This window comes from Mobula hypostoma, chromosome 4 (assembly GCF_963921235.1).
Source record: "Mobula hypostoma chromosome 4, sMobHyp1.1, whole genome shotgun sequence".
Taxonomy (NCBI): domain Eukaryota; kingdom Metazoa; phylum Chordata; class Chondrichthyes; order Myliobatiformes; family Myliobatidae; genus Mobula; species Mobula hypostoma.
Window position 1 is genome coordinate 109,455,625 of NC_086100.1, and position 26,870 is coordinate 109,482,494.

Sequence of the window (26,870 nt, forward strand, 5' to 3'; positions counted from 1 at the left end):
CGAGAAGGAGAGCAGAGGGTGAGTGGGTGTTCAGTGCCATCTGTCTGGGAGTGATCTCTCTTGCCCTCTCTCCCCCTCGTGCGCGCGCTCTCTCTCTCGCTCGCCCTCACTCTCACCCTCTCTCCCCTTCGCATGTGCTCTCTCTCCCCCCCTCATGCACGCTCTCTCGCTCTCTCTCTGTCTCTTTCTCTCACTCTCTCGCCCTCTTGCACACTCCCTTGCCCTCTTGGTCACTGCTTCCAAAGGAAAGGGGCCTATGTGTGATCAGTCTATCTCTCTCTTTCTCTCTCACTCACTCTTGCTCGCTGCTTCCAGAGGAAGGTGCCTGCATTTGATTGATATCTCTCTCTCTCTCTCTCTCTCTCTCTTTTCTCTCTCTCTCTCTCTCATTTCTCTCCCTCCCCTCTGCTGGAGGGAAGCTGCCAGTGTGTTGGGGTTGGGTCTTGGCTAGGTTTAATCGATGCTGTTTGTGTACTAGACTCTGTAGTTCAGGTTATGTGTTTCTGGCTCTGGTTGCTGTTTTTATTGTTACTTTGTGGGATTTTGATCAGGGTGGGCTGGCTCTGTGGCCTTCAGTCAACAAACAACACAGCATTAGATCGAACAGAACTTGGCTGAAGCTGAGCGCTCCTGGACTGTTTCATTGACTTTGTGGTTTGATGTTATACTTCGTGTTTTTCACTCGTTTTTTTTGCTGTTTGCTAAATTTGTTCTTTTTTTTGCACGTTGGGGGTTTAATGCACTGTGCAGCACCGTGAGGATCATGTTTTTTGCTTTCTTGAGAGCCTTCAATACCATACAGCCCTCGTTGCGGGGGGAAAAGCTCCGTTCAATGTATCCTGGATAATGGACTACCTGACTGGCAGACCACAGTTTGTGCAGCTTCACAGCTGTGTGTCAGACATGGCTAAAAGCAGCACTGGGGCCCTACAGGGAACTGCATTGGCTCCCTTTTTGTTTACCCTGTATCCCTCAGACTTTAGATACAACACTGAGTCATGTCATCTGCAGAAATTCTCTGATGACTCAACAATAGTTGGGTGTATAATGGGAGGACGAATACAGGGCCCTATATTCAAAGGAGGACTTTGGCAAGTGGTGAAGGATGAATCATTTGCAGCTCAGCATCAGTAAGACAAAGGAGATGGTGATGGACTTTAGGAAGGCTAAGCCTGCACTGCTCCCTGTTACTACTGATGGTGAGGCCATGAGTGTGGATGATAAACTTCAGTGGAGCACCAACACAGAGGCTGTGTACAAGAAGGGCCAGAGTTGCCTTTACTTCCTGAGGAGACTGAGGTCCTTTGGAGTATGCAGGCCTCTCCTTCACATGTTCTACCACTCTGTTGTTGCCAGTACAATCTTCTATGCAGTGGTGTGCTGGGGCAATGGCATCAACTCAGGCGATGTTAACAGGCTCAGTAAACTGATTAGAAAAGCTGTCTCTGTTATAAGAGTCAAATTAGACACAGTGGAGGCTGTGGTAGAACAAAGGACCCTACGGAAAATCCTGGCAATTCTGGACAATGTTTCTCACCCTCTGCATGCCACCTTGGCTGATCAGAGGAGCAATTTTACTAACAGACTAAGACAACTGTGCTGCTCCAAAGAGCACTGTATAAGGTCATTCTTACCCTCGGCCATTAGGTTCTGCAATGAGTCAATCTATACAACCAGGGAAGTGATGACCCCCCCCCACCCCCGTTAGAATGTTTGAGATAATTTATCATTTATTCTTTTTTACTTCTCTTCTAATATTTGTATATCTGTGGACTTGTACTGCTACTGTGACACTGTAATTTCCTTTGGGAGCAATAAACTTTCTAACTATCTGATGTTTAACTTTGAATGGGTTCCAGTGGTTTTCTTTGTTTCGAGACTGTCTGTGAGGAGATGAATCTCAGGCCTGTATGCTGCATACTTTGATGATAAACATACGTTGAAGTCCTGAAGAAGGGTCCTGACCCAAACATCAACTGTTTACTCTTTTCCATAGATGCTGCCTGACCTGCTGAGTTCCTCCAGCATTTTGAGTGTGTTGCAATATACAGGGGTACTTTGAATCTTTGAACTGCTCTGTTGGGAATAATAGTAAATCTGTGGGATTGAATAGCCGATCCGTGTGTCATAGGAAATAAGCAAATAGCATATTCATGTCTGTTATTGGTTAGCGCTTTCATCACCCCAGGATCACTGGTTGCTCACCCCTGGGTCACTCTTCCTTTCAGTGGGACCCAGGCACAGTCCTTAGCAGTTCTTTTAACCCTCATTACTTCTACTTGCAATGATGGCATTATGTTTATTTTGTTAGATGAGATGTATAATTGATATTAAATTAACTATATGCTCAGTTTGTTGTGTTTCTAATCAAAATGCTAATTTTCATGGTACTTGTACCCTGTGTGCGTGCCCGTGACAATTAACTTGACCGTGACACAGCTGCCCCAGCAGAGCCTACTTTGATATCAGGTGAGACCCCCCACATTAACTCGCCAAAGCTGGGTTTGTCAATGAAGGTTTGGAAAACTACTTTCATATCAAGTGAGACCCCCCACATTAACTCACCAAAGCTGGGTTTGTCAATGAAGGTTTGGAAGAGCCTCTGATAGGATATCTGCGTGAGGGAAAAGCAAAATAAGGAAGTATATGTGGCTTTGTTTTAGTTGGTGAATGTGAGGGAGGGAGCAAAGCTGAAAAAAATATCAATGTCCATCTGTCAGTCAGTTTGGAGGGAAGATAAACTGGAGGTGAATCGTCAGAATCATTTCAATATCACCGGCATATGCCGTGAAATTCGTTGTCTTTGCAGCAGGACAAAGCAATACATAATAAAAGAGGGGGAAACCTTGAATTAAACGTTAAATTAAATAAGTTGTGCAGAATTAGAAATAAAAGTAGTGAGGTAGTCTTCAAGGGTCCAATGTCCATTCAGAAATCAGATGGCAGAGGGGAAGAATATGTTTCTGAATCACTGAGTGGGTGCCTTCAGGCTTTCTACGTCAGGATGCTGTTCATCGACTATAGCTCAGCATTTAATACCATCATTCCCACAACCCTGATTGAGAAGTTGCAGAACCTGGGCCTCTGTACCTCCCTCTGCAATTGGATCCTCGACTTCCTAGCCAGAAGACCACAATCTGTGCAGATTGGTGAGAACATATCCTCCTTGCTGATGATCAACACTGGCGCACCTCAAGGGTGTGTGCTCAGCCCACTGCTCTACACTCTATATTGTTACATGCTCAAGGAGATCTGTTTTTTTTGTGAGAATGATGTAATGGTCTTTTGGAGGTCACCTGATGTGATTTTCCCGCCGATGTGAGGTCACGTGATGACATGTGCCCCGTGACTATATAAGTGTCGACCCAGGTGACGCAGGGGTTTTTTTTTGGTTTGTAGATTTCCAGGTAGAACGTGCTGTATCTCCGTTTCTGTTGCCTGTTTGGTTTTGGTGACGCAGTTTCATTTTTAAAATGGACTATGCATTCTGTTGCAAAATACCATATTATTTGGACTGGAAATTTTTGCTAGATGTGTTGATTGACTCAATTCCAACATTAGAAGGGAGAGTGAAGAAATTACCGAAGTTACGGGATCGAAGGATCAAGAGGAGTCGGCATCGTTTGGCAGTTTAATGAAGGGTCGACCTTATTGAGTCTTCGTTGGAGGAGTAGCTACCTGCATCGAGATAACTCTTGCCAAAAAGAGCAAGGAGTTCATGTAAAAAGGTGCTCTCTCTCTCTAAAGGAATTTAAAGTCAGTTGATTTAAACTGTTTATTTTAGGCATCGTGAATCCTGTGGACAGAACCAGCAGTAAAGTTGTGTCTGTGAAGAAATCGGTCTCCAGAGAAGTCCCTCCCAATTGAACTGTAAATCTGATGGACTTTCGAAGTTGTCGCTTTAAGAACTATATCTGACTGTATCACTTTAAGAACTGTTTTCGCATTTGATGCTTTAAGAACCAGAGCCGAGTGGCGAGTTGGTGAACGGCTGTATACCTGTTTACTTCCGGTTAAAGTTTTTGTTTGTTTTTTTTTCCTTATCGTTTATCTGTGTTTAATAAATGTTTGGTTGTTTTTATATAACCTGTCTCGATTGATATTCATTGTTGCCGTTTACGTAACAATATACACATGACTGTGTGGCTAGGCATAGCTCAAATGCCATCTATAAATTTGCTGATGATACAACCATTGTTGGTAGAATCCCAGGTGGTGATGAGAGGGTGTACAAGAGTGAGATATGCCAACTAGTGGAATAGTGCCACAGCAACAACCTGGCACTCAATGTCAATAAGACGAAAGAACTGATTGTGGACTTCAGGAAGAGTAAGACGAAGGAACACATAACAATCCTCACAGAGGGATCAGAAGTGGAGAGAGTGAGCAGCTTCAAGTTCCTGGGTGTCAAGATCTCTGAGGATCTAACCTGGTCCCAACATAACGATGTAGTTATAAAGAAGGCAAGACAGCAGCTATACTTCATTAGGCGTTTGAAGAGATTTGGCATGTCAATAAATACACTCAAAAACTTGTATAGATGTACCGTGGAGAGCATTCTGACAGGCTGCATCACTGTCTGGTATTGGGGGTTGGGGGAGGGGCTACTGCACAGGACCGGAAGAAGCTGTAGAGGATTGTAAATCTAGTCAGCTCCATCTTGGGTACTAGCCTACAAAGTACCCAGAACATCTTTAGGAAACAGTGTCTCAGAAAGGTAGCGTCCATTATTAAGGACCTCCAGCACCCAGGGCATGCCCTTTTCTCATTGTTACCATCAGGTAGGAGATACAGAAGCCTGAAGGCACACACTCAGCGATTCAGGAACAGCTTCTTCCCCTCTGCCATCCGATTCCTAAATGGACTTTGAATCTTTGGACACTATCTCACCTTTTTAATATACAGTATTTCTGGTTTTTTGCATTTTTTTCATCTATTTAATATATGTATGCTGTAATTATTATTTTTTTCTAGATTATGTATTGCATTGAACTGCTGCTGCTAAGTTAACAAATTTCACGTCGCATGCCGGTGATAATAAACCTGTTTCTGATATCTGATTCTGTACCTCCTTCCCGATGGTAACAATGAGAACAAGGCATGACCTGGGTCATGGGGGTCCTTAATGACAGGTGAATCCTTTTTGAGTACTGCTCCTTGAAGATGCCCTGGATGCTATGGAGGCTGGTGCCCACCATGGAGCTGATTAATTATTTTTGACCAAGAGATGTGAGTAGTTGGTGTTGAGAGTAGAGTTCCCACTTTCATTTATCTTATAAAGTTATGTCATTTCTAAATCTGCTTTATTTCTTGGTAGAATCATATAGCACGGAAACAGACCATTGAGCCCAACTTGTCTGTGGCAACCAGTGGGCGCCTTCCTTAGCCACCCCATTGCTCAGCCCTCCTCTGCCTAAGCAGTTCATCTTAGAACTTCTTAAATGCTGCCAAGAACCCATCTTCGAACCACCTCTCGGATAGTGCACTCTGGTGCACTTTGCTCTCTAGGTGAAGAAGATCCCACTCATAACCATCGACCGGGTGCCACTCCTGCGCATCAGTTCTTGCCCGTCGCTCTGAATGACCTCGGGGGCCCCCTGACACGTGGAACCTCTCTCCTGTTGGGAATCTGCCCCGTACCTATTTCCAGAGCCCTACTGGGGAACCTGGGAGCACACTTCCTTCACTCTCCTATCTCTTTCATCCATTTTCCAATCCTGAATACCGTTTAACAGTTGCTTTAGTGGTGCGTAGGAGTGTGAGTATTGTATGGTTCCTTTAAGCTGCACTGCTAAATGCTGGCAACTGCACAACTTTGTTTTAGATGGTTGACATATGAGAACATATAAGCAATAAAAAATGCTTGCACTTTTGTAAGAGGATTGAGAAGGGATTTGTGAGCCTTTTGCTGCATTCTCAAACAGCATTAATGCCACAGTTATTAATATAACAAAACTGGAGCAGAAGATTTTCTGGGCCAATAAATACTCACAAACGATGGGGGAGAAAGGGATCTATTTGCAGAGACATGGTAATGCATATGCATTTTAATGTTTTAAATATGTTTATGCTATTGAAATGCATAGTAATGAAAATATTTCTTTCCCCTGTGGTCGTACTTCATGCTTTGCACTGCTGGTCTGAGACAAGTTGGAAATGGATATCTTGAGTTTTAAGGTCCCCTGTGGTGAAGTGTTTAAGTTTCATTCAGATGACATCAGTTTTAACTTGACTAAAATCTCTTGGGGTCTATTTGAATGCTCTCAACACATCAGTCGTTGGTTGGTGAGCAGTGCGAGGTTTAAAAAGAGCATAGAGCCTTTTGGAACTTTTCGGTGGGCTGCAATGATAACGACCTCCGAGGCTGTTGGCAGGGACCAGTAAAAAGAAGTGAGGTGTACCTGGAGCAGTCATTATGGAGGGGCCTTTGTGTGAGTGGTGCGTGGCCAATTGGTTAGGGCATTAGGCTCACGATCTGAAGGTCATGGGTTCGAGTCTCAACCAAGGCAGTGTGTTGTGTCTTTGAGCAAGGCACTTAACCACACACTGCTCCAGTCCACCCAGCTGAAAATGGGTACCGGCAAATGCTGGGGGTTAACCTCGTGATAGGCTGGTGTCCTATCGGGGGTGGGGGGGGGGTAGTCTCGTATTCTTAGTCGCTTCACGCCACAGAAACCAGCATAAGCACCGGCCTGATGGGCCACAAGGCTCAGGACAGACTTCAACTTTAACTTTTTGTGTGAGTGGACATTGTCAGGGTGGCCAGGCTTTGGTTCAGCAGGCGCAGGTGAGAACTTAAGTCTGAGAAGTTAGAAGTATAACAGGTGTAGTCAAGATGGTAGCTCAGGAAGTGAAATGCCCCTCCTGTGAGATGATCTGTGAGATACCTGACAGACTCCCTGATGACTACATCTGCGGGAAGTGTATCCAGCTGCAGCTCCTGACCAACAAGGTCAAGGAGCTGGAGCAGGAGCTGGAAGTACTCAGGACCATCGAGGAGGCTGAAAACCGTAGCGATGACACACTTAGTCAGATGGTCACAGCCTGAGTGCAGGCTTCAGACAGTAGGTGGGTGACCACTAGGAGAAGTAAGAGGAGTAAGCTGTTGGGCATCCCGCTGAGCAACCGGTATACCTGTTTGGACACTGCGGGGCAAGGTGACCTATCAGGACACAGCAGCAGCAGCCAGTCACTGAGGCTCAGCAGGGAAGGGTAAAGTCAGGCAGAATGATAGGGATAGGAGACTCAATAGTTAGGGGGACATAAGATTGGAAGATGGAGAACCCTTGTGGGTAAAGTTAAAAAATTGCAAGGGTGTAACGACCCTGATGGGAGTCATGTACAAGACTCCAGACAGTAGCCAGGATGTGGGCTATAAGTTACAATGGGAGATAGAAAAGGCATGTAAAAGGGGCAATGCTGTGATACACATAGGATTTCAGTATACAGGTAGACGGGGAAAATCAGGTTGGTGCTGGATCCCAAGAGAGGGGATCTGTAAAATGCCTTGGAGGTGTTCATTTTTACAGAAGCTTCTTGTTGAGCCCACCAGAGGAAAGGAAATTCTGGGTTGGGTGCAGTGGAATGGACCAAAATTGATTCAGGAACTTAAGGTAAAGGAACTCTTATGAGACAGTGATTTAATATGATAGAATTCACCCTGCAGTTCAAGAGATCGAAGATAAAGTCAAATGTATTGCAGTGGAGTAAAGGGGGTTACAGAGGGATGAGTAAGTTGCTGGCCAAAGTTGATTGTTCGAGAACACTAGCAGGAATAAGAGCAGAACAGCAACGGTTGGGGTTTCTGAGGGCAATTCGGAAGGTGTAGGATAGGTATATCTCAAAGATGAAGAAGTATTCTAAAGAGAGGATAAGGCAGCTGTAGCTGACAAGGAAAGTCAAAGGCAGAATAAAAGCAAAAGAGAGGGCATACAGTTGAAGTCAGAAGTTTACATACGCCTTAGCCAAATACATTTAAGCTCAGTTTTTCACAATTCCTGACATTTAATCCTAGAAAACATTCCCTGTCTTAGGTCAGTTAGGATCACTATTTTAAGAATGTGAAATGTCAGAATAATAGTAGAAAGAATGATTTATTTCAGTTTTTATTTCTTTCATCACTTTCCCAGTGGGTCAGAAGTTTACATACACTTTGTTAGTATTTTGTAGCATTGCCTTTAAATTGTTTAACTTGGGTCAAACGTTTTGGGTAGCCTTCCACAAGCTTCTCACAGTAAGTTGCTGGAATTTTGTTCCATTCCTCCAGACAGAACTGGTGTAATTGAGTCAGGTTTGTAGGCCTCCTTGCTCGCACATGCTTTTTCGGTTCTGGATATATTGAAGCAACATCTCAAGACATCAGCCAGGAAGTTAAAGCTCAGTCACAAATGGGTCTTCCAAATGGACAATGAGCTCAAGCATACCTCCAAAGTTGTGGCAAAATTGCTTAAGGACAACAAAGTCAAGGTATTGAAGTGGCCATCACACAGCCACTTTCAATCCGATAGAAAATTTGTGGGCAGAACTGAAAAAGCATGTGCGAGCAAGGAGGCCTACAAACCTGACTCAGTTACACTAGTTCTGTCTGGAGGAATGGAACAAAATTTCAGCAACTTACTGTGAGAAGCTTGTGGAACACTACCCAAAAGGTTTGACCCAAGTTAAATAATTTAAAGGCAATGCTACCAAATACTAACAAAGTGTATGTAAACTTCTGACCCACTGGGAAAGTGATGAAAAAAATAAAAGCTGAAATAATTCATTCTCTCTACTATTATTCTGACATTTTACATTCTTAAAATAAAGTAGTGATCCTAACTGACCTAAAACAGGGAATGTTTTCTAGGATTAAATATCAGGAATTGTGAAAAACTCAGTTTAAATGTATCTGGCTAAGGTGTATGTAAACTTCTGACTTCAACTGTATATAGCAAGTATTAGCGGGAAGTTAGAGAATTGGGAAGCTTTTAAAAAGAATAAAAGAGGGCAACTAAAAAAAGCTTAAGGAAAGAAAATGTGAAATATGAAGGTAAGCTAGCCAATAATATAAAACAGGACACCAAAAGATTTTCCAGGTATACAGTACAAAGGGTAAAAGAGAGATGAGAGTAGATATCAGACTGCTGGAAAGTGACCCTTGGAGAGGTAATAATGAGGCAGAAGAAAATTGCAGACAAACTTAATAAGTATTTTGCGTCACTCTTCACTGTGGAAGACGTGAACCGAAATTCAAAACTGTTGGGATGGGAGTAAGTGTAGTTAATCTTACTAAGGAGGTGGTGTTTCGGAAGCTGGAAGGTCTGAGGGTAAATAAGTCATCTGGGTCAGTTGGACTACACCCCAGGGTTCAGAAAGCTGTAGCTGAAGAGATTGTCGAGTTACTAGTAATGAAATTTCAAGAATCTCGTGATTCTGGAATGGTTCCAGACAACTGGAAGATTGCAAATGTCACTCCACTCTTCAAGAAGGGCGGGAAGCAGAAGAAAGGAAATTATAGGCCAGTTAGCCTGATTTCACTGGTTAGAAGATGTTGGAGTCCATTGTTAAGGATGAGGTTTTGGGGTACTGGAAAGCATGTGATAATGTAGGTCAAAATCATCATAGTTTCCTTAAGGCAAAATCTTGCTGACAAAACTGTTGGAATTCTTTGAGAAAATAACAGGCAGGATAGACAAAGGAGAGTCAGTATGTTGCTTACTTTGTTTCTCAGAAGGCCTTTGATAAGGTGCCGCACATGTGACTGCTTGACAAGATATGAGTCCCTGGTATTACAGGAAGGATGCAGCATGGATTGAAGATTGGCTAACTGACTGGAGGCAAAGAGTAGGAATAAATGAACCTGATTGGGTTGGCTGTTGGTGACGTGGTGTTCCACAGTGTTTGGTGTTGGGACTGCTTCTTTTCACACTGTATGTCATTGATTTGGATGACAGAATTGATGACTTTGTGGCCAGGTTGGCAGACTATACAAAGATAGGTGGAGAGGCAGGTAGAGTTGAGGGAGCAGAGTGTTTGCACAATGACTTGGACAGATTAGCAGAATGGACAAGGAAGTGGCAGGTAGAATTTAGTGTAGGGAAGTGTGGCCATGCAGTTTGGTAGAAGGAATAATGGTATAGACTATTTTCTAAACAGGAAGAAAATTCAAAAAAAACAGAGGTACAACAGGACATGGGAGTCCTTGTACAGGATTCCCTAAGGTTTAACTTGCAAGTGGAGTTGATGGTAAGGAAGGCGAATGCAATGTTATCATTAATTTCGAGAGGATTAGGTTACACAAACAAGGATGTGATCCTGAGGCATTAAGGGCATTGGTCGACTGCACATGGTGTATTGTGAGCAGTTTTGGCTCTTTATCTAAGAAAAGATGTGCTGGCATTGGAAAGGGTCCAGAAGAGATTCACAAGAATGATTCCAGAAATGAATGGATTAATGTATGAGGAGCGTTTGATGGCTCTGGGCCTGTAGTTACTGGAGTTTAGAAGAATGAAGGGGAATCTCATTGAAATCTATCGAACATTGAACGGCCAAAAATACTAGATGTGGAGAGGATGTTTCCTATAGTGAGTGAGTCTCAGATCAGAGGGCACAGCCTCGGAATAGAGAGGTGTCAATTTCGAACAGAGATGAGAAGTAATTTCTTTAGCCAGAGAATGTTGAATCTGTAGAATTCATTGCACAGACAGATGTGGAGGCCAAGTCATTGAGTATATTTAAAGAGATGGTTGATAAGTTCTTGGTTATTCAGGGTGTCAAAGGTTATGGGACGAAGGCCAGAGGAGATATACCCCAGGCAACTGTGGGTGGCGAGGGAGGAGATTGTTGAGCCTCTGATCTTTGAGCAATGATCTTTGCATCATCAATGGCAATGCAAGAATTTCCAGAGGATTGCAGAATGGTAAGACTCCTGGCAGCGTGGAGGATCAGAGTGAACTTGGGGTCCATGTCCATAGGACACTCAAAGCTGCTGTGCAGGTTGACAGTGTGGTTAAGGCAGCATACGGTGCATTGGCCTTCATCAAATGTGGGATTGTGTTCAAGAGCCAAGAGGTAATGTTACAGCTATATAGGACCTGGTGAGACCCCATTTGTGCTCAGTTCTGGTAATCACACTACAGGAAGGATGTGGAAACCATAGAAAGGGTGCAGAGGAGATTTACAAGGATGTTGCCTGGATTGGGGAGATTGCCTTATGAGAATAGGTTGAGTGAACTTGGCCTTTTCTCCTTGGAGCAACGGAAGATGAGAGGTGACCTGATAGAGGTGTATAAGATGATGAGAGAAGATAAGATTGTGTGGATAGTCAGAGGCTTTTTCCCAGGGCTGAAATAGCTAAAATGACAGGGCACAGTTTTAAGGTGCTTGGAAGTAGGTACAGAGGAGATGTCAGGGGTAAGTATTTTACGCAGAGAGTGGTGAATGCATGGAATAAGCTTCCAGTGGCGATGGTGGAGGCGGATATGATAGAGTCTTTTAAGAGACCCGTGGACAGGTACATGGAGTTTGGAAAAATAGAGGGCTATGGATAACCCTAGGTAATTTCTAAAGTACGTACATGTTCAGCACAGCTTTGTGGGCTGAAGGGCCTGTATTGTGCTGTAGGTTTTCTATGTTTCTAAGGCAGGAGAATGGGATTGAGAAGGATAATAAATCAGCTTTGATGGAATAACAGCACAGACTCTGTGGGCCAAATAGCCTAATTCTGCTCCTTTGTCTTATAGTCTTATTTTATCATGTTGCTGTTACAGAAATTGTACACACTATTCCTATTCCTCATTTGTCTCAGTCCAGCAGGTTTATATGATTAATAAAGTAAATACCATAAGTGAGCTATTGCCATTCTTTAGATGTTTTAAGGAGGAAATAGTTGTCTTAGACTCTGCCAACAGCCCAGGTATAGTCAAGTGCTTTAGCTAGTGCTGAGGAAGAACTCACACATCCTGCAAACTGTCTTAAATACATCATAAATATTTTTGTGTAATGTTAGCAACTAAGATGTTCACTTCTGCAGCTTTAGATATCTGCACAGGTTGGGTCTGATACCATGTCTCTGCAGCTTCTGTTTTACGTCTTGATTATGGACCTTCTAAACTGAAACATAAGAGACAGAAAGATTATGCAGAAAGGTGAAGTGTCTCTACCTTTAAAATACTGGCAAGCCAAGAGGGGATGATGTAACAGGCCACCTCAGTAATGTTGCAATTATCTCTGGACAGCTGTCCACTGTAGAAATACACGGCACTAGTTGTTTTTGCCTTTAAGTTTATCTCCTTGGTACAAATGTGTTCCTTCGGTAGGTGGACTTGTGAACTAACATCGTGAGGATTAGATCATCAGGACTCCAAGGCATTATGAACACATTACTTGTCTCTGCCTCTGATTTATCAATGGCTTCTCATTCCGCTTTTGGTCAATTCAAGCAATGGTGAAACGAGTAGTGAGTTCACAGACTTAATATAATTGTAGAAACATGTAACCTTCTCGGGTTCTTTGTGCCCACCCAGTTTCATGGAGGAAGTTTTATGCCTGTTGTTAGTAACATTGTTTGGATTGATCTGATGAAAGTTTGATATGAGAAACCAAGTATCTGAGGCCTCACCTTCTACTACTTTATGATGAATAAAATGTTATTTGAATTAAAAAGGATAAGACTGGGTATTGTAAATTTTGTCACAATGCTGTTGTTGGACAGATACCAACATTGGCAAGGAAAGAGAAGAGAAATAGCAGATGAGCAGAGTATTGGGACAATTCCTTTGGGTGGCAACATCAGCGTGTTTATAAAGTATGTACTTATCGTTTCTAATGAAATTGTATGCATGTGCATAAAGGCATTTTAAATTTTAGTGAAGTACTTCACTTGTCTTTTTTTTAAGAAACTCTTTAAGGTAACATATACTTCAAAAATTGGCAATTGAAGACCAGAAGTTGCAAGGAAACAAATAACAACTGAAAGCTGAAGCGGTCTCTGAAGAGATTAAGAAAAAGTTATACAAAATAGTTAAATTTAGTACTAAATCAAAGGCTTGTACTGTATGCAGATGATCAGTGAGGTGCTGCTCTTCGAGTGTACTTTGGGCTTCACTGAAAGCTCAGTGACAGAAATGTCCCAATGGGGCAGACACCTCACCAATTTCATCAGGGATTTTAATCTTGCCGTTCAGGACGGGAAGCTGTTTCCTTCTTAATTGTTTTCTTTTATGTTCATAAGTATTTCCTGAAATATTTCTGTGTATTTTTATCTTATGTATTTAATTAACTTTTCCAGAAAGAATTTTTTCACAAGTTTTTAGAAGTCTCTGCATGTTTTCGAGCTATTTAAAATTAATTTTAAAAACTGCACAAAAAGTGTTGCCGTCTACCAAAACCATTCTACCAAAGCCACACCATTCGGCTAGTTACCAAGCTTAGCTACCCATACATTCAAGGGTTCAAAAGATCATAAGGTTCATCCCTTGGCATTTGGAACTGAGTGTGGGTCCGTGGGTAGAATAGAGAACACTTTTGTGCAATAGAGCAGGTCCAGCAAAATCTGCCCCATTAACTTTTAATACATTGATTAGCAATGGCCTGTCTACATTCTGATCTTGAAGTGTGGCCATGAGCTCTCCAGTGTAAATGCCCTCCTTGCCTCTTAGACAAAAACTATATTTTAGATTTGGAGTAAATAATCTTTATTTGTGCTTTAAAATATTGTCTGCCTTCTTTCAATTCAGATGGTGAGAGTGAAACTTACAGTGGGAGTCCTCAACAGTACCATTTTTTTTAGATAGTCACGATTATCTGTGTTGTGCTAATCTTACAAGCTCCCCACAATTTAAAGATAGAACTCTATCATGTGTGGAAGTGCAAACTTATGTCAGCAGTTTGCAGCAATATGAAAAAGTATTTTCTGTATGGAGAAGCAATAAATCGCCTAGTCTTAAATAACAGTTAAAGTTGAAAAGCAAAATAAAACTGCAGATGCTGGGAATCTGAACTACTTGAAATACTTAGCAGATCAGCCAGCATCAATGGAGAGAGAAACAGCTAACCTTTTAGGCCAGTAAGCCATCATTGGAATGAAGTTATCATGAGATGTATCGTATGTTCTCAGTAAAGGAGGACTGGACAGCACATTTTCACATATAATTTAACAGATTTGATCTTGGCCTTTTGTGCTCATTGTTGCTTAGAAATTCTGGTGATGCTTAATGAGCCAGAAAAGTTAAAAGTCACCTAACGAAAAAGTCATTCAAAGTCACGCCCCATTATAAGACTTTGTTAGGTATAGTAACTATGATTTTCAGAATATCTTATTCATCACTTGCTGGTGCGCGGTCCTCAAAGTTTCAAACAAACTGTCATTGGGTGACCAAAATACTCTTCAATATTAAAATCAGTCTGTTTAGTTCTAAGTGTTTGTCAAAGAAATAATTTTCTGAATTTTAGGCTATGTTTATGTTTACAATTCTATTCTACTCATTTTTTATTTACTTTATCAGCTTAAAGCCGCAAATAGAAAGGTTGTGTGTGGTGGTAATAATCTTCTGCGGTGTATATATTTCAATGCTAGGAGTATTGCGGGGAAGGCAGACGAGTTGAGGGCATGGATTGACACATGGAATTATGACGTTATAGCAATACAGGAAAGGTATGGCCACATTAGTGAGGTTGTATTACAGAGCACCCAATAGTCAGCGAGAATTGGAGGAGCAAATCTGCAGAGAGATAGCAGGCAACTGCAGGAAACATGAAGTTGTGGTGGTAGGGGATTTTAATTTTCCAAATATTGATTGGGACTCCCATACTGTTAGGGGTCTAGATGGGTTAGAGTTTGTAAAATGTGTTCAGGAAAGTTTTCTAAATCAATATATAGAGGTACCAACTAGAGGGGATGCAATATTAGATCTCCTATTAGGAAACGAGTTAGGACAAGTGATGGAATTATGTGTAGGGGAGCACTTTGGTTCCAGTGATCATAACACCATTAGTTTCAACTTGATCATGGATGAAAATAGATCTGGTCCTAAGGGTGAGGTTCTAAACTGGAAGAAGGCCAAATTTGAAGAAATGAGAAAGGATCTAAAAAGCGTGGATTGGGACAGGTTGTTCTCTGGCAAGGATGTGATCAGTAAGTGGGAAGCCTTCAAAGGAGAAATTTTGAGAGTGCAGAGCTTGTATGTTCCTGTCAGGATTAAAGGCAAAGTGAATAGGAATAAGGAACCTTGGTTCTCAAGGGATATTGCAACTCTGATAAAGAAGAAGAGAGAGTTGTATGACATGTATAGGAAACAGGGAGTAAATAAGGTGCTTGAGGAGTATAAAAAGTGCAAGAAAATACTTAAGAAGGAAATCAGGAGGGCTAAAAGAAGACATGAGGTTGCCTTGGCAGTCAAAGTGAAGGATAGTCCAAAGAGCTTTTACAGGTATATTAAGAGTAAAAGGATTGTAAGGGATAAAATTGGTCCTCTTGAAGATCAGAGTCGTCGACTATGTGCAGAACCGAAAGAAGTGGGGGAGATCTTACATGGGCTTTTTGTGTCTTTATTTACTAAGGAAACTGGCATGAAGTCTATGGAATTAAGGGAAACAAGTAGTGAAATCTTGGAAGCTGTACAGATTGAAAAGGAGGAGGTGCTTGCTATCTTGAGGCAAATTAAAGTGGATGAATCCCCAGGACCTGACGGGGTATTCCCTCGGACCTTGAAGGAGACTAGTGTTGAAATTGCAGGGGCCCTGGCAAATATATTTAAAATGTCGGTGTCTACTGGTGAGGTGCCGGAGGATTGAAGAATGGCTCACGTTGTTCCGTTGTTTAAAAAAGGATCGAAAAGTAATCCGGGAAATTATAGGCCGGTAAGTTTGACATCGGTAGTGGAGGGAGTACTAAGAGACACAATCTACAAGCATTTGGATAGACAGGGACTGATTAGGGAGAGTCAACATGGCTTTGTGCGTGGTAGGTCATGTTTGACCAATCTATTGGAGTTTTTCGAGGAGGTTACCAGGAAAGTGGATGAGGGGAAGGCAGTGGATGTTGTCTACATGGACTTCAGTAAGGCCTTTGACAAGGTCCCGCATGGGAGGTTAGTTAGGAAAATTCAGTCACTAGGTATACATGGAGAGGTGGTAAATTGAATTAGACATTGGCTCAATGGAAGAAGCCGGTGGTAGCAGAGGATTGCTTCTCAGAGTGGAAGCCTGTGACTAGTGGTGTGCCACAGGGATCAGTGCTGGGTCCATTGTTATTTGCCATCTATATCAATGATCTGGATGATAATGTGGTAAATTGGATCAGCAAATTTGCTGATGATACAAAGATTGGAGGTGTAGTGGACAGTGGGGAAGGTTTTCAAAGCTTGCAGAGGGATTTGGACCAACTGAAAAAATGGGCTGAAAAATGGCAGGTGGAGTTTAATACAGACAAGTGTGAGGTATTGCAGTTTGGAAGGACAAACCAAGGTAGAACATACTGGGTAAATGGTAAGGCACTGAGGAGTACAGTAGAACAGAGGGATCTGGGAATACAGATACAAAATTTCCTAAAAGTGGCGTCACAGGTAGATAGGGTCGTAAAGAGAGCTTTTGGTACATTGGCCTTTATTAATCAAAGTATTGAGTATAAGAGCCGGAATGTTATGATGTGGTTGTATAAGGCATTGGTGATGCCGAATCTAGAGTATTGTGTTCAGTTTTGGTCACCAAATTACAGGAAGGATATTAATAGGGTTGAAAGAGTGCAGAGAAGGTTTACAAGGCTGTTGCTGGGACTTGAGAAACTCAGTTACAGAGAAAGGTTGAATAGGTTAGGACTTTATTCCCTGGAGCGTAGAAGAATAAGGGGAGATTTGATAGAGGTATATAAAATTATGATGGGTATAGATAGGGTGAATGCAAGCAGGCTTTTTCCACTGAGGCAAGGGGAGAAAAAAACCAGAGGACGTGGGTTAAGGGTGAAGGGGGAAAATTTTAAAGGGAACATTGAGGGGGTGGTCTTCTTCACACAGAGAGTGGTGGGAGTGTGTGGAACGTGCTGCCAGACAAGGTGGTACATGCAGGTTCTTTTCTAACATTTTAGAATAAATTGAACAGATACATGGATGGGAGGTGTATGGAGGGATATCGTCCGTGTGCAGGTCAGTGGGACTAGGCAGAAAATGGTTCGGCACAGCCAAGAAGGGCCAAAGGGCCTGTTCTGTGCTGTAGTTTTTCTGTGGTTTCTATGGTTTCTAAATAAAGATCAAAATGGAGCTAATGTAGTTTAAACGTGTTTCAGAGTTTGTTATCACATTCAAATTGGTCTTCATCCATTCTTAAAGCACTAAACTGACGCTATATTTAGCCTTAAAGGCTATGTGTGGCCCAGGCAAAAGTTGTTATAGTGGTGACATTTCCCCTTATCATATTGTTTGTTTATTTTTTTATTGATTGATTAGGCCCTTCCAGTCCTTTGAGCTGTGCCACCAAGCAATCCCCCGATTTAATCCCAGCCTAATCACAGGACAATTTACGATGACTGATTAAACTACCAACCGGTACGTCTTTGGACTGTGGGAGGAAACTGGAGCACCCGGAGGAAACCCATACAATCACAGGGAGAACATACAAACTCCTTACAGGGAGCATTGGGGACTGAACCCAGATCATCTGTACTGTAAAGCATTGTGTTAACCACCATGCTACCATGCCACCCTTATTGTGATTTTTCACCAATAGTATTTTTATTAAAACACTGCCTTAATGCTTCCTAATGGCTGCAGTATGTTTAACTCGCAACATTTGCGAACTGAACTCGAGGAAGCAAAGCAAATGGTTACGGTATGTTTTCCATGCAGACATTGTATAATACCTTAAGGATAATGGAGACAAAGGGAAACCACGGAGAGGAAATGGGGACAGTGTGGATTTGTGGGATTAGGCATGTGACGGCCTGGCCTGATAGGCTTTCATGCCAGAAATGTCACTGTGAGGCACAAGACCTATAAGGAACCAGTGACTGAAACATCTTGCCCTGAAGTGAAATCTCTAGTCTAGTTGTGATCTCTCAGTGTTGCCCGTGTACACAGTGCAGGGCAGAAACGTGGTTGTGGCGGAACCCTTGGCAGAAACCTCTTAGCTTGCGTCTGGAAGGTGACCTGCTGAAGAAATTGGTGCCCCTTCTGTTGTCACTCATTGTTGGTACAATTTCTGTCACGAAGGCACACATGATTGTTGTCTACACTGATGTCATCAAGTGTGAAAGTAAAGCTAAATAAACAGCACCTTCACTTAGACAAATAATGCCACGCTGGAGGTCTCCCAGTCCCTTAAACAATAAGCAGGATTTACACTGGATATGGGCACATAAATATTAAAACATTCATAAATATTCATTGCACATCCTTAATTACCCCTTCAATAGAACGGATTGCTCGGCCATTTTTAGAAAGCATTTTAAAGAGAACCACATTTACATGAGTGTGGAGTTACGTTGTGGCCCGGTTGAGAAAAGGGTGATGCATCTTTGTCCCTAAAGGTCACTAGCGAACCAGCCAGGTTTTAATGATGACTTTAAAAACAAGAAAGTCTGCAGGATGCTGGAAATCCAAAGCAAAGCACATAAGATGCTGGAGGAACTCAGCAGGTCATGCAGCATCCATGGAAATGAAAGAAAAAACAACTGGCATTTCAGGCTGGGATTCTTCTTCAAGACTGGAAAGGAAAAGGGAATGACAATTTAATGACAACTTGGTAGTTTTGTGGTCATCATTACTAACAATCGCTGTTTTTTCAATTCCATTGGATTTACTAAGCGAATCAAATTCCACAGCTGCTATATTGGGATATGTGCTTTTTTTTAGATTATTGGTTGGGATCTCCAGTAACAACTATTGCACCACCACCAGCAGCACCACCATCTACTTCCACTTACCTACTTTGTGGCATCATTGATAAAAATATTTCATCCAGGAAACAGAGTTTAAGCATCAGCTTCTTTCCCTTTTAATATTTTCCTTAATGTATATGGAGGTAAGAGAAATGGGGAGAAATTAGTTTAAAATGAGTGGAATAGTTATTATTAAATCTATACTTGCTCAAACAAAAGATGATTATTCTAACCAGAGATCAAACTATTAGGTTATGTAAAACATAATTCGGTCTAAAAGGGAAGAGTCAATACACTGATTGCAACATTGCTTCTCATCTCTGATACACATACAAGCAAATAATGACTGCTTCTTAATGTCCATCCATTGCAACTGAATTGACCAACTCAGTCCTGCCTCAACAGTGAAAGAAAATGCATCAAACGTAACTGAAGGCAAAGACACACTCTTGAATCAGAGAGCAGAAAATTAGAAATGTCAAAATGAAAGTGTGCAGTGGGTTACTTCACTCTCAATTGGAGCATTTAAGATATATTCTATGATCATTTCTAGCGGACAGCCCTTCGTGTATATTCTTGCAGAGTCTACTTTAAGCTTTGCTGGAATTTAGTTTAAAGCCATTGTGTCACTCTGTCACTCTACACCGGGTATTCCCAGTCTGGGGTCTGTCGATCCCTCGGTTAATGATGGGGGAGGGGGGTCCATGGCATAAAAAAGTTGGGAACCCCTGCTCCACACTTAGAAAATATCTAAAGTAAGGAATTATGGAAGAAAATTATAGTTCAAGCTCCAATGAAGGAAAGCCAGGCCTTTACTGGGGAATGTTGTTTCCTAAATGATTTACACTTTTCTTTCAGTTGCATTGGCGGCATACAAATGGCTAGTCTGCTATCTATTACGCGAGAGCTGCATAAAACTAGATGATGAAAGGAATTCAGGGAAATCGGACTTTGAGTGCAGAAACAACTGTCAGGTAAATGATTCTCAGGAGCAAATTATTAAAGTGATTAGTCCAGAACTTTGGTTTGGTAATTGTTAAACATTATTGTATCTATTTATTGTGTGATTGCTCTTACATATTGATTGATGTATCATCTGCTACTCAACAACAGTATTATCCAGCAATCAGTAAAATTGTCAGTTGTTAATATTCACAGAACAGTTTCATGTTACGCAGCAATATGCAATCATGTCGTGAAAAAATACTTCCTTTAGATGAAAATCATGGAGTAATAAGGAATGGAAAAAGGTCCTTAGACTCAGCTCAACTGTGTCAACTATGGTGCCCACCAATACCCCTCTAAACTCCTCTATGTACTTATCCAGTTTTACTCTACCTGCCTCAACTACTCTCTCTGGAAGCTCCTCACATGGTAGAGGGTGGGGGGTGGGGTTCAGTGGTTCTGCTGGCACGGGCGGAGGTGGAGGAGGTTGATGCTGCTTGTGCGAAGGAGGGGGCTTTGTTGCATCAGATTTCTTTGTTTTGTGGATGTCTGTGAAGAGAATGAATTTCAGGTTGTTTACTGTATAGATACTCGATATTAAGTGTACCTTTGAATATTATTCCTATAGCTGCCTCACCTCCTCCCTCCATCCCTCAACCACTCTCTCTCTCTGTACCTGCTTCACCCCTCCCTCCCTCCATTCCTCAACTACTCTCTCTATACCTGCCTCACCCCCTCCACCCTCCATTCCTCAACCACTCTCTCTCTCTACCTGCCTCCCCCTTCCCTCCGTCCCTCCATCCCTCAACCACTCTCTCTCTCTGTACCTGCTTCACCCCCTCCCTCCCTCCATTCCTCAACTACTCTCTCTATACCTGCCTCACCCCCTCCGCCCTTCATTCCTCAACCACTCTCTCTCTCTGTACCTGCCTCACCCCCTCCCTCCCTCCATCCTTCAACCACTCTCTCTCTATACCTGCCTCACCCCCTCCCTCCCTCCATTCCTCAACCACTCTCTGGAAGCTCATTTCATAAACGTACCACTCCCTGCATGAAGAAGTTGCCCCTCAATCTCTTTCAAATCTTTCACCTCTCACCTTAAGCCTCTTCCCTGTGCCCTTTCCCTTGGAAAAAACAGAGTGTGTTCACCCTTTCTCTGTCCCTTATAATTTCATGTACCTCTGTGTACATTTTTTGTGCACTTTCTCTGGTGTCTGTTCTCATTAAGATGTGGAAATGGTTCATATTTTCATCATAGATTGGTAGTGGAGTTTTGTTGTGCAAAAATAAGCCCTTTCTCTGATGTTCTTTAGTGAATGAGATGATCACGATGAAATTCAGCACCACCTTCAGTGCACCAAAACACACCTTGGCCTCCCGAGGAAAGAACATTTGAAGAACCTGGCACAAGATTTATGGGCTAATGTGCAACCATGATGCATCTGTGCCATGGAGTAGTGACAGGAGACACAGCAAAGCACTGGAGAAATAACACCGGTGCTATCTCCGCATAACCTTTAAATCCATTGTGAAAATAAATGAACTATAATTTACACCTTTTTCCAAGTCAATTCTCACAGTAACTCCATGGTATCTGCAGATAAACAAAAGAGAAGACTCGGCGGTGTTCTCAAAGTTTCTTTGAAATAGTGTAACATCAATACTCGTTTTGGGAATTCCTGGTCTGTAACCCTTCAGATGAAAGATAAGCATTCAGGATGTGATTGACAGTCCATTTGTCAGGAGTCCAGAGTTCAGAGGCCCAGCATAGCTAATGGAAGATGGGCATCACTTCCAAACCAATCCATCTGCCCATCCATTCAAGGACTTCCTGTGCGTGTCTGCAGGTCCCACCTCAGTTTAATCAGCTTCTGCAGAACCCCAGGAAATGATTGGGAGCAATTCCTCCACAATCTTGAAAGAGAACCTGAGGAAAGGATTTATTGTTATTCAGTCCAAAAATCATTTTAAGTGCAGGATTTAAATACAAGTGTGCCAGGTAAACTTTCAAGGTGATCCACAAGTTATTACACAGTTCACAAAGAACATTCAAGCCCAAGCTTGGCGTAGCAGCTAGGTTGTTGAAGGAATTCATCGTTGATCATTTGCACCTTTGTGCAAGTATATTGGCAGCTGACTGGACTTTGCACAAGAGATTTTGCAGATCATGCAGATCCAGAGCAACACACACAGAATGCTGGTGGAACTTAACAGATCAGGCAGCGTCTGTGGAAAAGAATAAACAGTCGATATTTCAGGCTGAGACCCTTCATCAGCACTGGAAAGGAAGGGAGAAGATGCCTGAATAATAAAGTGGGGTGGGAGGGGAGGATGGATGACTAGCTAGAAGGTGATAGGTGAAGCCGGGTGGGAGAGGAGAGTGGACTATGGGAGAAAGGGAAAGAGGAGGGGCACCAGGGGAGGTGAAAGGCAGTTGGGGAGAAGAGATTAGAGGCCAGGGTGGGGAATAGAAGAAGAGGGAAGGAGTGAGTTGTTGGTGTAGAAAGGAGGCTTGCACTATTGGTTCAATAACATGAGTTTTAAACTCAGGAAAACAGCCGAGAATTTCTGGTGGAAGAAGCTGTCCTGGAGCCTTGTTTTTGCGGCATTGAAGGAGAGGCTGTTTTCTTGACACCACTGTGTCAGAAAGATAACTTCTTCCCTGTAGGCCACCTCATTACTGTTTGAGATGAGGCCAATCAATGTAGTCATCAGCAAATTTAATTAGCAGATTAGAGCTATGGGTGGCGACGCAGTCATGGGCATACAGGAAGTAAAGGAGGGGACTTGGTACACAGCCCTGAGGGTCACCTGTGTAGAGGGGCAGAGGTGAGGGAGCCCACTCTTACCACCTGCCAGTGATCTGACAGCAAGTCCAGGATCCAGCTGCACAAGGCAGGGTGAATGCTGAGGTCTCTGAGTTTCTTGTCGAGCCTGAGGAGGGAATTATGGTGTTGAACGCTGAACTGTAGTCCAAGAATAGCATTCTCACATTAGCATCCTTCTTCTTCAGATGTGTAAGGACAGTGTGTAGAGCTGTGGTTATTGCGTCGTCTGTCGATGGGTTGTGTCTGTGGGCAGATTGTAGGGGGTTCAGTTTGGGTGGTAGCAAGCTGCAGATGAAGTCCTTGACCAGCCTCTCAAAGCATTTGCTTATTATTTATCTCATTACTCAGGGAATTGGACTTCCAGTTCACCTTACATAAATGTATATACCTTACTGAGATATTACCACATTCACTTTTCCTCTGAGGAAAACATGTCCAGCTGGGGCAACCCTTCCTCTTAGCTAAGTCTCTACAGGTCATGCTACATCTTCATAAATCCGATCAACAACTTTCCCACTGTAAACATGTCCTTCCTGTAGTGTGGCCCTGCAAGTATTTATAAAGTTATAGTGTGACCTTCCTACTAGTGCATTCCACGCTTTGGCCAGTGACGACAAATTTCTTAACCAGTTTGACTACGAATCTGCCTACCTTCAAGGATCTGTGCTCATGCATTCCAAGGTCTGTTTATTCTTCAACACATTTTGTATCCTACCATTTAAATATATACTCTGTTTCCTCATTTGATTTTTCCACACTTATCCTTCAGTGTATCAAAGTAACATTTTTACATATATCCTGTAACCTGTTTATTGATGTCTTGTTCCTCCCTCATCGGCAGCATGGTATCACCTGCAGTCAACTTCTGTGTTGAAATGGAAACTCATCCTGCTGCTTTTCAAGCAGACGTTGGTGTTTTTGTGTGAGTATTCAAAGAGCTCGGCAAGTTGTTGAACAATATATTACAAAATTTACCGAATCATTAATGACTCGAGCATTTTTCCTTGCTGAGGTGCAAGCAGGAGAATTGTTCTCTGAAGACCCTTAGTGGATATGCTCTCCTTCTGAGAGACCTTCTCCTCTCTTCCCTTCCTCTCGTGCAGTGATGGTTCATCCTGCTTTTCGTGTCCCCTGTTGTATTCCACGAAATGTCCACCAAAGCATCTGTATCTGGTAGCAACTGTATTCTGCAAAGGTCATGGTTTGGACCATCTCCTTCAGCTATTGTCATGTAATTCTGTGAAGATTTTAGCAAAAAAGCACCAAGCACTAACTGGCTTGAGGTAAAAATCATTCAGCAGCGATCAACAATTACACATAAATTTTCAGAAACACATTAATATCTAGTGTCCAAAGTACGGGCACCACATAACTCAGCTCTGCAGCTCCCTGTCTCATTCCTTTTAACAAGAGCCTTACTTTACAAACTCCATGCAAAACCATATTTGGTCTTGTTATCTGGAGCCTGTCTATTTGTGAGTTTCCACTCAGAAGTCTCTGGGCAGTTGTAGGAACAATGACAGACGGGTCCTATCATTTTCTGCGATGTATCAGAATGCATCTAACACTCTATACAAGTCAAAAATACTCAATAGCCATTTATAAATAATTAAACAACTTGTTTTTTTTTATTTTAAAATTACTTCGGGATTCCCTCACATCTTCATCTACCTGAATTGGATGCAGGAGTTTATTTTACAGACTGTGTACCTTGGACCAGGGGGTCCAGATGGTCAGACCCACATGTGGGAAGATCTCAGATATATCTCATTATGCTTTTGCCATGCTGCCTTGAATAATTTGTTCTGCTGTGTTATTGAACTTGAACTCATGACAGACAAATACATACTTCCATCTAGTGGTTTTGAAACATTTAATCCATCTTGTTATCTGTCTGCAGCTCTGTGTTTCTTTCCATTAGTTCATGAATTTTGAACATTATCAGCTCAAGTATGATTTATTACCCATCAGTAGATATATCTAGAAGGGTGGTAAGGGGCCACTTTCTTTTTTTGAAGCATTGCAAGAATTATAGTGAATGTGCGACTACAACTAGTATGTTTAAGAATATGCACCCAGAAACTCTCCCATATATCCAAGTGTGATTGTGTACTTTACCAGTATTTGCATTTCCGCGCATCTCCCGACCTTATCCCTCCAGGTGGTAACGCTTATATGCTGCTGAAGGATGGCTGATGAGGTCATCAGTGAATCTGAAAGCCACAGTCGTTGAAGAAGTGAATACTTAAACCGACAAATGAGATGAACAAAAAGAAATCTTTAACCTTGTATTGTACACATAAATTACACAGATGAATTTTCCTAATTTTTTGATGTACTTTCCGTTTCCTGTTGAAGTCCTGCCCATCAAATAATTAAATTGTGAACTTCCCCAGCAAGTTTTGCAAATCTGATAGTACCATCAAAAATTGGATCAAAAGATCACAGTTACACAGAAGGCAGTCACCATAGAAGACTTAACAGGTCCTTGTGTTGGGTTTTGCAACTCTAAAACTTAAAACTAATTGAAAGAAAATCAAGGGAGCCCAAGAGACGAGTGTAAACTTCGTTTTTACTTTTAGCGATGTGGTGGTGTAGTGACATATGCCATTCATGTACTTTCCAGTCATGCCATCCACTCCATAATGGATTATTTAAACAAAGAATGCTTAATCATATATATAATATATATATGCAGTATAATAGATAATACAGCTACAATACAGACATCCATAGCATAGTAAATTTTTAAATTATCCCATTCAGGCCTAAAGATTTAATGGCTGTGGAGAATTTCTTTCTCTTTGGGAGTAATAACTTTCCTGACAAAGAGAGTCACCTGCGGCAGTAAAGGAATCTCAGGGTCTGGGGCCTCTTCTGTGGTGGTTGTGGGAGTTGACTTTGGGGCTGCTGGGTAAGGTTCTGACAGCCCAAAATGCCCTTCTTCTCTAACAATTGACTCTGCGCCCCTCAACTGATTGATGTGTCATCTCCACATGACATCAAGCACAATCTCCACTTGTGCAGGAGAGTGGAACAGTTCTATCCTTAATCTTGCCAAGTACCCACTGTACCTCTGTACCCCCTCAGCAAGACTGCTTGACCAGGAGTGAAACATCGAACCTCCTTGTTTGAGGAGCCCTCAGCTTGTCTCAGCACTTTGTCCTCCATATTCCTTCTGAGACTGGGATTGTGAGATCCAAGCATGAGTGCAAGGGTTGTTGGTTGTGGAGCGTGTTGCATTGTGAAATGCAAGGAGGAAACTGGTAAGCTTCTGATTCAGTGTCAGCACTTCCATGATTAGTTGTCCCCTTACAATTCTGTCCTTCAAGAAACAGAGCCCATCTCTGCATTCATGCCGCTGTTATTAGTGAAACACACTTCTGTGGATTGAAAATGGACACCAGTAGATGTTGGTCATCAGTAATGACGATGAACTCTCTCCCATATAAATACTGGTTGAAACATCTTACACACCAAACCAGACTTGAGACCTCACTGTCAATCTGTGTGTAAGTTTTCTCTGCAGTGGTAAGGGAATGTAATGCACAAAGTCTATGGGGTGTTCACTTCCATCACAGGCAAGCTTCACTGAATGATGTGAATCATTATGTGTGAGTTCAGCGCCTGGCATCACCATTTCCTTTATCCTTTGGATAGACACCTCACACTGCTTTGTCCATTGCCATTTCTTTCCGATCTGTAGTAATGAGTTCAAGGGGTGGAGCCCTAGCCAAGTTTTGCAGGAACCTGCTATAGTAATTGAAGTATCCTAAAAAGGACTACAACTGTAACAGCTTTGCGGCATCCACCATTGCTTGAATTTTTCTAGCGTGCTTGTGCATCAATAAGGTGACCACAGTATGTGATGCTTGGTTTAAAGATCTCGCACTTGTTGTGCTGTGCTTTGAGCTCTTAATCTTCGAATCTTTTTAAGACTGTCGTAAGAATTTGGAGACGTTCCTTGTCATCCTTACTGGTAACAGTGATGTCATCCAGGTAACACTGTCCAGACAGACTTGCAGCACCTGGTCCATAGCTTTATGTCAGAGTGTAGGTTAGGTGCAGATGCTACCCCTCACAGACCCATTCTTGGCTGCTGGGACCGCTGGCATTGCCCGAGGGCTCCACTCCACCTTGGAAAGAATTCCTTCAGCCTCCATGTGATCCAGCTCACCGGATACTTTATCATGAATGGTAAAAGGAACTGGACCGGCTTTGTAAAACTTTGGTGTGGCATTTTCATTTAA

At 42.3% G+C, this 26,870-nt stretch overlaps 1 protein-coding gene across 4 annotated transcripts in view; it reads left to right on the plus strand.

The window, feature by feature from the left end:
• acox3 (acyl-CoA oxidase 3, pristanoyl) overlaps positions 1-26,870 on the plus strand; it is a 157,684-nt gene that overhangs the window by 98,709 nt on the left and 32,105 nt on the right. For 3 of the 4 annotated variants that reach the window (XM_063046352.1, XM_063046351.1, XM_063046353.1), the window contains one exon: positions 19,706-19,821. In XM_063046352.1, coding sequence (XP_062902422.1) covers positions 19,706-19,821 — 116 coding nt within the window. Of the gene's footprint in view, positions 1-19,705; positions 19,822-21,105; positions 21,859-26,870 lie in introns of those variants that run through there. The other variant, XM_063046354.1, reaches the window with a different exon arrangement.